This window comes from Eumetopias jubatus, unplaced genomic scaffold, assembly GCF_037043125.1.
Source record: "Eumetopias jubatus isolate StellerSeaLion01/CBP00866 unplaced genomic scaffold, mEumJub1_p1.0 scaffold_2, whole genome shotgun sequence".
Lineage (NCBI taxonomy): Eukaryota > Metazoa > Chordata > Mammalia > Carnivora > Otariidae > Eumetopias > Eumetopias jubatus.
The window spans coordinates 35,111,369-35,123,706 of NW_028274808.1; the positions used below are offsets into that span (position 1 = coordinate 35,111,369).

Here is a 12,338-nt window from a genome sequence, read left to right on the forward strand (position 1 = left end):
ACAAATACTATTCCAAACCTAACTTCAATCCTAAAAAAGTCATGTGTTCCTCCAAATTTGACTTTTTTTTTTAAAGATTTTATTTATTTATTTGACAGAGAGAGACAGAGCGAGAGAGGGAACACAAGCAGGAGGAGTGGGCGAGGGAGAAGCAGGCTTCCCCTCGCCCGATGTGGGGCTCGATCCCAGGACTCTGGGATTGTGACCTGAGCTGAATGCAGATGATTAACCGACTGAGACACCCAGGCACCCCTAAGAATTAATTTAAAATGTAGGCAAGAGGGGCTCAGTTGGGTGGCTCAGTCAGTTAAGCATCTGACTCTTGATTTCAGCTCAGGTCGTGATCTCAGAGTCATGAGATCGAGCCCTGAGTCAGGCTCTGCACTCTGCCCCTGCTTCCCCCACCTTCAGCTCACGTGCTCACTGTCTCTCTCTTAAAAAATAAAAAGAGAGAAAAGAAAAAAAAAGAGGCAAGAGTCTGTGCTCAAATTGTTAAAACACTATTTTGTGTAACAAATATTTTAAGAAATGGTTATTTCTTTTTTTTCTTTTTTAAGATTTTATTTAGGGATGACTAGGTGGCTCAGTTGGTTAAGCGTCTGCCTTCAGTTGAGGTCATGATCCCAAGGTCCTGGGATCAAGTCCAGCATCGGGCTCCTTGCTCAGCGGGGAGCCTGCTTCTCCCTCTGCCTCTGCCTGTCACATCCCTGCTTGTGCTCTGTCAAATAAATAAAATCTTAAAAAAAATTTTATTTATTTGAGAGAGAGAGAGAGAGAGAGAGAGAGAGAGAGAGAGTGCACAAGCAGGGGGAGAAGCAGGCTCCCTGCTCAGCAGGGAGCCCAGTGTGGGGCTCGATCCCACGACCCTGGGATCATGACCTGAGCCGAAGGCAGACGCTTAACCGACTGAGCCACCCAGGTGCCCTGGGAAATGGTTATTTCTAACTCATTTCAAGGTATTAAGTGTGTACACAATAACTATATTCACTGGATTGGTTAGGAAGGGGACACTTTCTACCAGGGGTTGTTCCGGGTCCTCCTCACTTCCCCCAGGAGGCTTCGCATTGGGGTAACCAGTTATTGAAAAGAAACAGCTTCATGTGACCCAGCTGGGCCTGACTGGAAAAAAACACATTAAGAATGAGTCTCTGCAAAACATGTGAAAAGAACCTGACCTGCATATAAAATCTCACTGAGCTGTGAACCTCAATGAGAGCACTGCTTTGGGCTTTTTGAAAATGTAATGTGATTAAAATTTTTTTTGAGTTTTTATTTTTTTTTATTCATTTGAGAGAGATACAGAGACAGACAGCACAAGCAGGGGGAGCTGCAGAAGGAGAGGGAGAGGCAGACTCCTGCTGAGCTGGGAGCCCGAAAGTGGGGCTCAATCCCAGGACCCTGGGATCATGACCTGAGCCCAAGGTGGATGCTTAACCGACTGAGCCCCCCAGGCACCCCGAGGCTCAGCATTTTTTACATGTTTAATTTCTATTTGCTATTCTTTGGCAACCTGGCTCTTTGTCTTCTTTGTCCCTGCTCTAGGTAAGGTATTTGTCTTTGCTTATTAAAGTAGAAGTGCAAATACTTTACCTTGGCTTAACATTTGACTTTTAAAACTTGGTGTCTTTTGCCAGAAGTAAAAAATTGCTTATGTATTTAACTGCCAATTTTTGGGGGGGGGGTGCTTTGAGGTTTTCTGTCATATGTTAAAAAAAATAGTGTGTGTGGGGGATCGCTTCTCAACCTCAAGGCCCCTTATCTTAGCTAAAAACAAAATTTTTAAAGTTAAATAGGTAAGCAAGCAGCATATTTAAAACAGAGAAAATGTCATAGCCATTGCTAAAAAATTACAGTATGTTTGAAATTCTATAGAAATATATTCTACTTAGTATTCTAATTGACTAGCAGACTCTTATTGTGCCCTCTTGAATAGTATCTATTTTCTTAGTAAAATGATAAACATATGCCTCAAAACATAAAATGTAGAGTCTTTAAAATATATCGCTATTCCACTCAGTGGAGGCTTGGTAAGGACAGGCTTCTTAAAAGGAGAAAGTTTTTTGAAAATAATGGCAATCACACATACTTCTTACACTTCATTCTCTTAAGAAATAAAAGCTCTTAATGAAATAATTTCTCTCTTTAAATTCTAAAGAGCTCTCTCCTTGCACTCAGTTTAAAGCTTAGCAGGAACAATGGGCAAAGACAGCTATTTTGACTAGGATATAAAGTCTTGATTTTATTAGAAATCAATATGAATGTATTAGGACACAAGAAAACATCTTCCCTGCTATCTACATTAGACCTTTTATTCCAGAATCTAGTAGTACATAGTTCATTAGCATAAAGTAACTTTCAGAACATAAAAACAAGCCATCAAAAAAAAAAAAAAAATCCACAACAACTAACCTTCCCAATCCTCTAAAAACCAACTCAGAATAGGTTTCTCTTCTCTTTCTTTTTTTAAGGAAGTAGCTCTGTGGTATTCTACCTATCTACCAGTTTGTATACAGATTATGAACACCTGTGTCTGAACAATGATTGAATACTTCCTCTTTGTCCTTGGAAAAACTTGCCTGTAATTTCCCAATTTGACCCAAACAATCTGCTTGTAATGTAGTTTCTTGCCAGCTTTACAGTCATTACAATTCCAGCAGCCTTCTGGCATTTCTATGCTCAGGCATTCCGGGTGGAAGGAAGCTGGGCACGATTCACAGCAGAGCAATCTTCCACCTTGAAACAAATAAACAGTCTTAATAACTGAGAAAAGAGGAAAGAGAAAAAGAAAGAGAAAAGAGAAAGTTATCTTTTAAGTGCATTAACTCTGAGTCAAACTGGGGGAAAATAAAGGGACTGAGTCACGTCTATAGTGATGGATTAAAATAGAAAGCAAATGAACACATTTAGCTACTTCAGTCCCTTTTCAGGGCCGCATGGCCAGAGACTCAAAGCTTTTGAGGAGTATGAAAAACATTACTGTGGTCTCTACCCCTCGAAAAGGTGGGCAATTGAGGTATCAGTTTAGCAGGAGCTATAACTCTTAACAGATGACATAACAGATGCATAAAATCTTTAGACTGAGTAGATTTGAGAGCAGATTTTCAAAAGAAATATGTAGCAACTTACTTTCTTTTCTCCTTGAGAGCTAAGAAAGCAAGCAATGGTTATCTTTGTATTTTAATCCAGTGCCACAGTTAACTGAATCCCTTTATAATAAAATTAGCAAGAAAGAAGATAGCCAATAGATAGGTACTTTTTTCTTTCCATAAAAGAATGCAAAAAAGCAAAGGATTGTACTTTCTCAAATTGGTGATTACATTATCATTTCGCTTTCCAGTAAAAATAAAGTCAAATAGGCTATACAGCAGTGGTTTGCAACTTTTTCATCACCAAGGATCCCCTTTCCCTTCCTCAGGGACCCATGTTTTTTAATATTTTATCAACCCAAAACAAAACAAAACAAAACAAAAACCCAAAACCCCCAAAAAACAAAAAACCCTAAGCCAAACCCCCCCAAAAAAACAAAGCCCCTGTTAAAGGTAACAATTTCTGTTTTTATTAACCAAAGAAATACATAACTGCCAATCAGAGCTTCTGATCCCAGTAATAAAACTAGTCTTATCACATTAAGTTGTTCAAATCATAGCTAAATATAAAGAAACGTATGCAGCCTTATTTTGTGCAAATGTATGAGTCTGTTAGATTTTCTGAAATATTAAACATGGTTCAAAAATTTTTACATAACTTTTTCTGACTTCATATTGAGAACCACTGCTTTATAGCATAAAACTAAGTAAATGTCACTGTAAAATGAAGTACCATACACAAGAAGATCCCTCTCCAAGTTCCCTAGCAAAATCCTCTCCTTTGAAATACACAGAATGATCTCTGGATTAAGACCAAAACAAGTGCAGCAAACAAAACAAAAGAATATTTTTAAATGTAAAGAAATAAAAGAGATTTGGGGGGAGGTTAGCTATTTCTAATAGGTGTTTCAACAAGTGACAGAAGGATGTTAACCACTTTAGATGAAATATAATAAAGACATTTACTGCAAAAAAAAATTAAGTCTATTGGAAAATCAAGTCTATAAACCATGAATGTACTGAGACTTAAAATCTCATAATCAAAAGGTTAAGAGCCCTCTACACAACTTTATGAAATCACAGCTCCAACCTTTTGAGGGTTTGCTATCAATTTTCCAGAATATCTTTTCTTCCTGTAGACTTTCAAACTTCCAACTGATTAACATAAAAACAAAAAGAAAAATCTATATACAATCAGTGATGAAATAAATTACTATATTTCCTCTGCTTAAAAGATTTTGCTTCAATCATTAAGATTTTTTTTTCCTTTGCAGATCTCAATATGGATTCATTGTTCCAATTCTCCAACCTACAGATTAGCTGCCTGAGTGCTCTCAGCCTAGGTAGGGAATTCTGTAAGTTTCAAGTAAAATGAGATAATTGACCTCTCCATCAGAAAGGAATGACCAGTAGGGAGAGCAGTCTTTGCAAACGGCTTTAGAGGACATGTGATCATTAGAGCTGATGTGGAAAAGTCAGCCTGGCCATTTTTTAACATAATGGAATAGTCCTTAATTAAAATTAAAACTTAAAAGTCTTATTTCAGAGGAAATACAGACCCAGAATGGTCAATGAAAATCATCACGATTTTTTGACAAAAAATACACAAGAAAAATAGAAAAATGAAAATACGAACAATCCACCGTGGTGCTATGCAAGAAAACTGCTTTAGGACGCAAGAAGTAGTAAGACATGGTTCAAGCTAAGCAAACAGAGGGCTCAAAATAATTTCAATTCATGTCAAGGTCAATACTGAGTACTGAAAACAAAGTAAGAAACAACTGAATTAATCTAATTTTATGAAGGTGCCATTAGGAAATAAGGCATTTCCTAAAATGAATGCCTCAGGTAGTCTAATTTTATTGCATTATGGAGTTAGACCTCTCTGTCCATCTTTGTTTTAGAAGTAGGTGGTATCACCAGTCAGGTGACATCCTCTGACTTCAATGGAAAAGAAACAAGCAAGCAAGCAAGCAAGCAAGCCAATACTCTCTCCAACCTATTTCTTCATAGGTTCTAGTCACCCTGTTTAGTTAGTGGTATTTTCTTTTAGTCATGGGTTGCCACTTCAGATGTCTGACAAAGAGCAAAGACACATCAAGCAGGCAACAAAAAGAGTGGAAAAAAAAACAACACCTTATTTCAAATATACCCAGTCTATTAGGTTATGGATTAATTTTTCTCTAAAGATTCGGAACCTGGCCCCCAGATCATAATGGGAATGTATTACAGGAAAAGGCCTTCACCTTCCAGGTTATTCATTTTACCCTTTGGGATAATAACTCCCTAAGTAATACAGTACTGTTAAATTACCTTTTCCCTGTGTAACAAGTAGGCTATGTAAAGCTAAATACAAGGTATGATTTTCTCCTATAGGTTAAATTAATTGGGAGAATATAAATATACATTTAGCTCTTGGTTCTCTGTGGATAAGTTATCCATAAGCAATTCTTCAGTTGAGCTGGGTTGCCTTTCAATAGCCAATATTTGGGTTAATCTCCCCAGCTGCCCACCAAAGTCTCCTAAGAGAAGGACAGCTAGTTTTCATAGCATCCTAACAAAAACATTTAAGAAACAAAAGGATAGCATATACCCTAAAATCAAAATTTTAAGTATCAATATGTTGGTTTCCCTCTTTTAATAACCTACCCTGGTTTTTTAGTTGAAAGTTCGTAATAATTTACATCATGTCTATTCTTTTCCAGCGGTAGTTATACATCAGGCAGAAGAGCAAGAGCCTATATAAAGCAAAATCCTAGCCTTTCAATTGTAATAACCCACAGATATATGGAATGTGTGAGAATTTATTCAAGGAGAAGAGTAAGTAGGTAAGAATTTGTAATAATGGAATTATTTTAAGCCCTTTTTAATAATGTTGCAGCCACATGAAGACACAGTCACAACCACCAGGTAGAATTTACCAAAAGCAACAGATGGTGCTTGACAGGCATACATTTCCCCCCTTCATTTAAAGAGGAAAAAAAAAAAGGAAATGCAAAAATAAAAGAGATAAACTATTTTGATTATTACCTTTCTCACATTTCTTTTTGGAAGCTGACGAAGAAGGAATCATAGGTAATTTCATCAACTCTGCACGATTTGATTCATTCAGTAGGTAGTGGGACTTATAGGCATATGAACTGAACATGGGGTCTGAATGGTCCTGAACTATCAGCCCTATACGAAACAAACAGAAAGAGATGAGCTGCAATGAAACTACCCATGATTCCATGAGGGAAAAAAAATAAACCAACATCTATTATGTAGCTGTGCTAAAAGCTGGGGGCGGGGGGGGGGGGAGAAAATGAAGAAAAAGTAAGATCTGACAGAAAAGGCTTGCCAGAGTTATTAAAGGGAGTTTGAGCTACTCAGTGCCTTGCCCCATAAAAACCTACATACCCAGAAGAAAACTAAAAATTAATTTGGAGATGTCAACTGCATTTGACGTCATACTTAAAACCCCCTATGGAAGACAAAGCTACATTCCTTAATATTTACAAGTACTATGATGACAATCCAAAGAACTAAATGACATATCACTTAATAGCAAATAAGAGTTATTTACATAACACGGTAGAGACACTGATCCACCTTCAACTTATCAAGGAGTACTGAAAGGCAGAATTGAAGTCTTCTCTAGTAGTATCCTGAGATATACTCAAATAAATTCTAGCTTTCTCTGCCAGATAATGAAGCTATTCTCTATCAATACGACACATGATTTTAAAGGAGCCATAATTTGTTGAATTTCACTACGGTAATGCAAACCGTTTACATTTCTTCCCTGCCATGATATAAGTAAAGACAGTTCTTCTGACCTACCAATCCAGCTATCTTATTTGGAGGGAAACAGAAGATCCCCTTTAACCCACTTGTTATGCCCACTTCTCCTCTCCCTCCCATCCCCTTCCCCCCTTTGTTGAGTTCACTACAGGCCACTCCTAAACCTAGCGCAGTGTGAGACCCGGGAACATTTCTCTGTTTGGTGACTGGACAGTTTACAATGATCTGGACTTTAAAATACAGATCATGACAGCAGTTTTATAGAGATCATTTTGAGAAGAGGGTAGAGTTTTGTTTTTAAAGGGGTTGCCATTTACTTTTTGCCATGGGTGTTATCTTCATTTGGTGCTACCCTACACTGAGAAAGATTCAAGAAACATCTCTGACTTGGAGGACAGAATGGAACTTAAAATTGCTAATGGGTAACAGCATAAAAGTCTTCTAAAAAAAGTTATACAATGTCAAATGAATTTCATACATTTAACAGAGAAGCAGTGTAGTGTAAAAAACAGTGGGTTTGAAATGAGAAAGATTGGGTGCAAATGCTAGTCCCTCTATTTAAACTTCTGCAACCTTCAAGTAAATGATGTAATCTGTGCTTTGGTGTTCTCATCCATATAAAATGGGGCAATAACTCCTTAAGGCAACTGTGACAATTCACTCAGATAGCATATCCAGTAGAGTTTGATTTCCAGATACAAAAAAATTGCTGTTATTAAAATGAAAAGAAAGCCCTAATCTACCTTCTCCGTTATAAATTACCATTACAAAGAAAGGGAGAGAATGTTAAGTAACTTGATTTTACAAACACCCTCCCCCCACCTGCCTGGATGGAAGGAAAGCCTAAAGGATGTGTGTATACTACACTGAGATATGACGGAACACTTTCTATGGCACCATGAATGTCAGGGGCGGAGCAGTGTTCCTCTAAACCTTAAAACATTTCTAAAAAACATTTCTAAATAATCATTCAGTCCTTAAGAACCAGTTGAATGATTTTAAACAACCAGTAACCATGAACTAAGAGAAAAATCCTTTGTGAGGAGGGAAAGACTCCATATAAGGCAAGAAACAAAAGCAAGACAAACTAAGTTTTCTAATACCAAAACAAACACAATTAAAGCCTCCTTCTGTGTGTGTGGATTTATTACAATTATGTCTCTTTTTTTTTTTTTAAAAAGGAGACCTGTAAAAACTGATGAGAGAACATATATTATTTACTTGTGAAAACTGCTGACTTAAGCCTTCTCAAATCCCAACATCTGATCTATTTAGAATAAATTTCTATATTTTGGAAAGGAAAATGACAGTTTCTATTTACTGTACAAAGTTTCATAGTTAAAATATTTGAGAATTAAATAATCTTGATTACACAGTCATTTAAATACAGTATATCTTTCAGATATCTATCAAATTGATAAGATGCAAATACAGATCCTGTAAAACGTGAGTTTTCCCCTCATTTGCATTACTTCAAGCTTTTAATCAAAGCATCTAAGTTAAACTTTAAATGGTTAGTCTCTATAAAACTAGGCTCCTTGACAATGGGCCATTTTCTGCCTATCTTAAATTGAAAATACCTGTTTTAAATGTTTCCCAATTATTGAATGAAAAGAAAGGAATGGTTAATATATTGATGGTACTTGATTCAGAATGTACTCTAAGTAAGCCAACATGATAGTTACAGAGTTGACATTTAAAATGTTGGCTCAGGGGCGCCTGGGTGGCTCAGTTGGTTAAGTGGCTGCCCTGGGATTGAGTCCCACATCTGGCTCCCTGCTCGGAGAACCCGCTTCTCCCTCTGCCTCCCCAGCCCTCTGCTCATGCTCTCTCTCTCTCTCACTCGCTCTCTTGCTGTTGCTCTATCTCAAATAAATAAATAAATAATCTTAAAAAAATAAAATGTTGGCTCAGTTACACACTCTCTAGCATGCACTGTGTGTTTGTGTGTGCATGTGCAAGTAATACTAAGTGCCCAGCAAGGTAGAATAAAATGTTTACAAAGCGATAGAGACTTCATGTTATCACTGACACTCACCTGTCTCTAAAGCTAGCCATCCAATTGATAATTCACTATTTCCATACTATCATTACTTTCTTAGGCATGGGGAGACCGTAAAGACATCTGGGGTGACTTTTTATTTCTTTTGACTATTTGAATCCTTTCTGCCACCTGTTATAATGTGGCACAAAACATTTCAGACCTACTCCTCCATGTACCAGACAGGTTTCAGAGCAGAATACAGTTGTAATTGCTCTGTAAAGAAAGACACAATGCTTCCCCTCTAATGGCAGACAGCCCCAGGTGTTTACTGCAAACTCTGGCAAACTGAAAGCTATACATACAATGGACTCAGCTGGCTGCCAGAAGGACTGCCATTTACTTAATCTTTTACTGCCAACCTCCTCTGGCTATTTTTTTAAAAACAAAAGACACCATACCAAAACAACTCAAGATCTGTCATACTACCTAAATTCTATTTTAAAATACTTTAAAGTACTTTCACCAAATTAAAAGAACTATTTCCTAAAGGAAAAAAAAACAAAACCAAGTAAAACCAAAACCAAACCGAACACCTCATCTTCAGTTTAGTCTAAATATAATTTAAATAGGCCTGATACACCATGGAGTCCTTTCAATTATTTCACCACTAAGGTAAGTTCAGAAAACTTAGTACTTGTATTAAAAAAACAAAAAACAAAAAAACTGCACTAGGGGATATTAATTTCTAAAATGTTTAATACTAAAAATTGTTTTATAATACAGCTGAGACACTGTAAAACTGAATACTCTGTATTATATTCAACTAAAGAAATCTTATTTTATATTTATCACGAACTCAAGTTCATTGACCCCCTGAGGGACACAATACTGTTTTTACCTTGATCAATCTCTTGGCATACTTAAATATCAACAGGTGGCGAGTAAGAAAGCTTGTATTGCTGGCTCTTAGCTAACACCACCACATATGCTGTCTTGGCTGTATCCCATCAGGCCTTCCTCAATGCCAGACCAAAACAGGATAAAATACAACATAAACAATTAAAAAAATAAATGTGCTTATCTTGCCTTCCAAGTGAAATCTCAATCAGTTGAAAACTCTGGATTAAAGAATATGGCATGAGAAGAGTCTACTTTGAACAGAAGAATTGTTTGCAGAAGGGAATAATCTTTTGATGCTCCATACAGGAACACTAAAAACTTATCTGTAATTCTAAGTTATTAAAAAAAAAATGCAGATATTAGGTTAGAGAAGAATTAATATTCTAACAATTTGAATGTTTCATGTTATAAAAGGGATTACTGAAAGTGTTAATCTCTTGGGGATATTGCTGAAACTCTAGTTGGATGGGGAAATATGCCACTGAACCCAAAGAAAGAAAAAGGACTGACACTCACCTCTTGCACAAACGAAACAAAAGCCTACATTTATGGCCGAGGAAGCACTGGTGCTCCGTTTGGAATGATTACTACAGATGAGCATGCAGGAGGATACAAATGTGCTGCCGGCAGCAATGCAAGCCTCTCCGGAGTGATAGGCTACCGGACACCTCAAACATCGCATCATGCGACCTGTTTAAAGACAAATCAGAAAAAACAAAATCTACGTAATCAGGCCTCAGCTGGATATAAAGTGAATTTTTTGGAGTTGGGCTCTTTTGGGTTCCATGGGATGCTGTTATGGTAAGATAATATTTTTCTCCACACGTGTGGTTCTGTCATTCCTATGCAGGACCCTAAATGTAGTGCCCATTGAGAGATCCCTCAAAGAAAAACTTGTTGGCTCCGATGCCGGAGATGGTGGTCTCAATGTCACCTGTGAAAGAAATTCTCAAGGGTAATTTTGAACATACGGAATTTTCTTCTCATGATCTGATTAGAACCTAATCTCTACTTATTGTGCTATTGTGGCTGAGCGGTTACATCTACAGATGCAGAGGGGATAATTACCTAATACTCTTCAAAATAATGTGCTTATTATTTGCTACTGCACTTAAAAAGAAAAAAACCTTAGTCCCCCTTTTTTTTTTAACTCTGTTTTACCTTTACTTGCTTTGTAGATATCTTTCTCCATGGAACAGGCAGAGCAACAGTGCTGAGGACAGCGGAATCCTTTTGATTCAAAGATGGCAGTGGGGAATTTGCGGACACAGGCTTCGTGATAAAATTTCCCACAAGCACCAACAGAGCAACGCTTCACATCTGTACCAGACACTTTACATGAAAAACATGGGTGCTGTCCTGAAAAATTGGTTGAGGAACACAGATTAAATAAAATCTGATGAAAGCATATTCTTCTTAAATAGAAGCAGCGAATGACATCAAAGAGCTACTCCCCAGAGAGATTCTACTGTTATGTATAAGAATTTCACATATAAAAAAAGGCACTGAAAATAAATGGTTAAATTATAAGGTTATTTAATTCATTTTTTAATTTTAATTTTAGTTCATTAACATACGATGCAATATTGGTTTCTGGAGTAAAATTCAGTGATTCATCACTTATCTACAACACCCAGTGCTCATTACAAAAAGTGTCCTTTTTAATACCCATCACCCATCTAGCCTATCCCCCACCCACCTCTCTCCATCACCCAGCAGTTTGTTCTCTATAGTTAAGAGTCACTTGCGGCTTGTTTCCCTCTCTCCTTCTTTGCCCCCTTCCCATATATTCATCTGTTTTCTTACTTAAATTCCACATATGAGTGAGATCATATGGTATTTGTCTTTCTCTGACTTATTTCCCTTAGCATAATACACTCTAGCTCCATCCACATCATTGCAAATGGCAAGATTTCATTCTTGATGGCTGAATAATATTCCATTACACACACACACACTCTCTCTCACTCTCTCTCTCTCTCTCTCTCTCTACAGCCCCCCCACCCCCATCTGCTTTATCCATTCATCAGTTGATGGACATCTGGGCTCTCTCCATAGTTTGGCTATTGTTGAAAATGCTGCTACAAACATCAGGGTGCACATATCCCTTCAAATCCGTATTTTTTTATCCTCTGGGTAAATACCTAATAGTGCAATTGCTGGTTCATAGGGTAGTTCTGTTCTTAACTTTCTGAGGAAACACCAAACTGTTCTCCAGAGTGGCTGCACCAGTTTGCATCCTACCAAGAGGGTTACCCTTTCTCTGCAACCTTGCCAACACCTGTTGTGTCTTGTGTTGTTAATTTTAGCCATTCTGACAGGTGTGAGGTGGTATCTCATCATGGTTTTGATTTGTATTTCCCTGATGATGAGTGATGTTGAGCATCTTTTCATGTGTCTGTTAGCCATCTGGATGTGTTCTTTGGAAAAGTGTCTATTCATGTCTTCTGCCCATTCATCAACTGGATTATTTGTTTTGGGTGTGAGTTGGTAAGTTCTTTATAGATTTTGGATACTAACCTTCTATCAGATATGTCATTTGCAAATATCTTCTCCCATTCTGTAGGCTGCCTTTTAGTTTTGCT

At 37.3% G+C, this 12,338-nt stretch overlaps 1 protein-coding gene across 6 annotated transcripts in view; it reads right to left on the reverse strand.

The window, feature by feature from the left end:
* The window catches only part of NSD3 (nuclear receptor binding SET domain protein 3), a 119,737-nt gene that overhangs the window by 19,606 nt on the left and 87,793 nt on the right, over positions 1-12,338 (reverse strand). For 3 of the 6 annotated variants that reach the window (XM_088020956.1, XM_088020958.1, XM_088020955.1), the window contains exons 13-16: positions 10,915-11,112; positions 10,270-10,443; positions 6,117-6,263; positions 2,577-2,760 (exon numbers count right to left, since the gene is read on the reverse strand). In XM_088020956.1, the coding sequence (XP_087877082.1) occupies positions 2,577-2,760; positions 6,117-6,263; positions 10,270-10,443; positions 10,915-11,112 (703 nt within the window). The remainder of the gene's footprint in view (positions 1-2,576; positions 2,761-6,116; positions 6,264-10,269; positions 10,444-10,914; positions 11,113-12,338) is intronic. The other 3 variants (XM_088020959.1, XM_088020957.1, XM_088020960.1) reach the window with 2 other exon arrangements.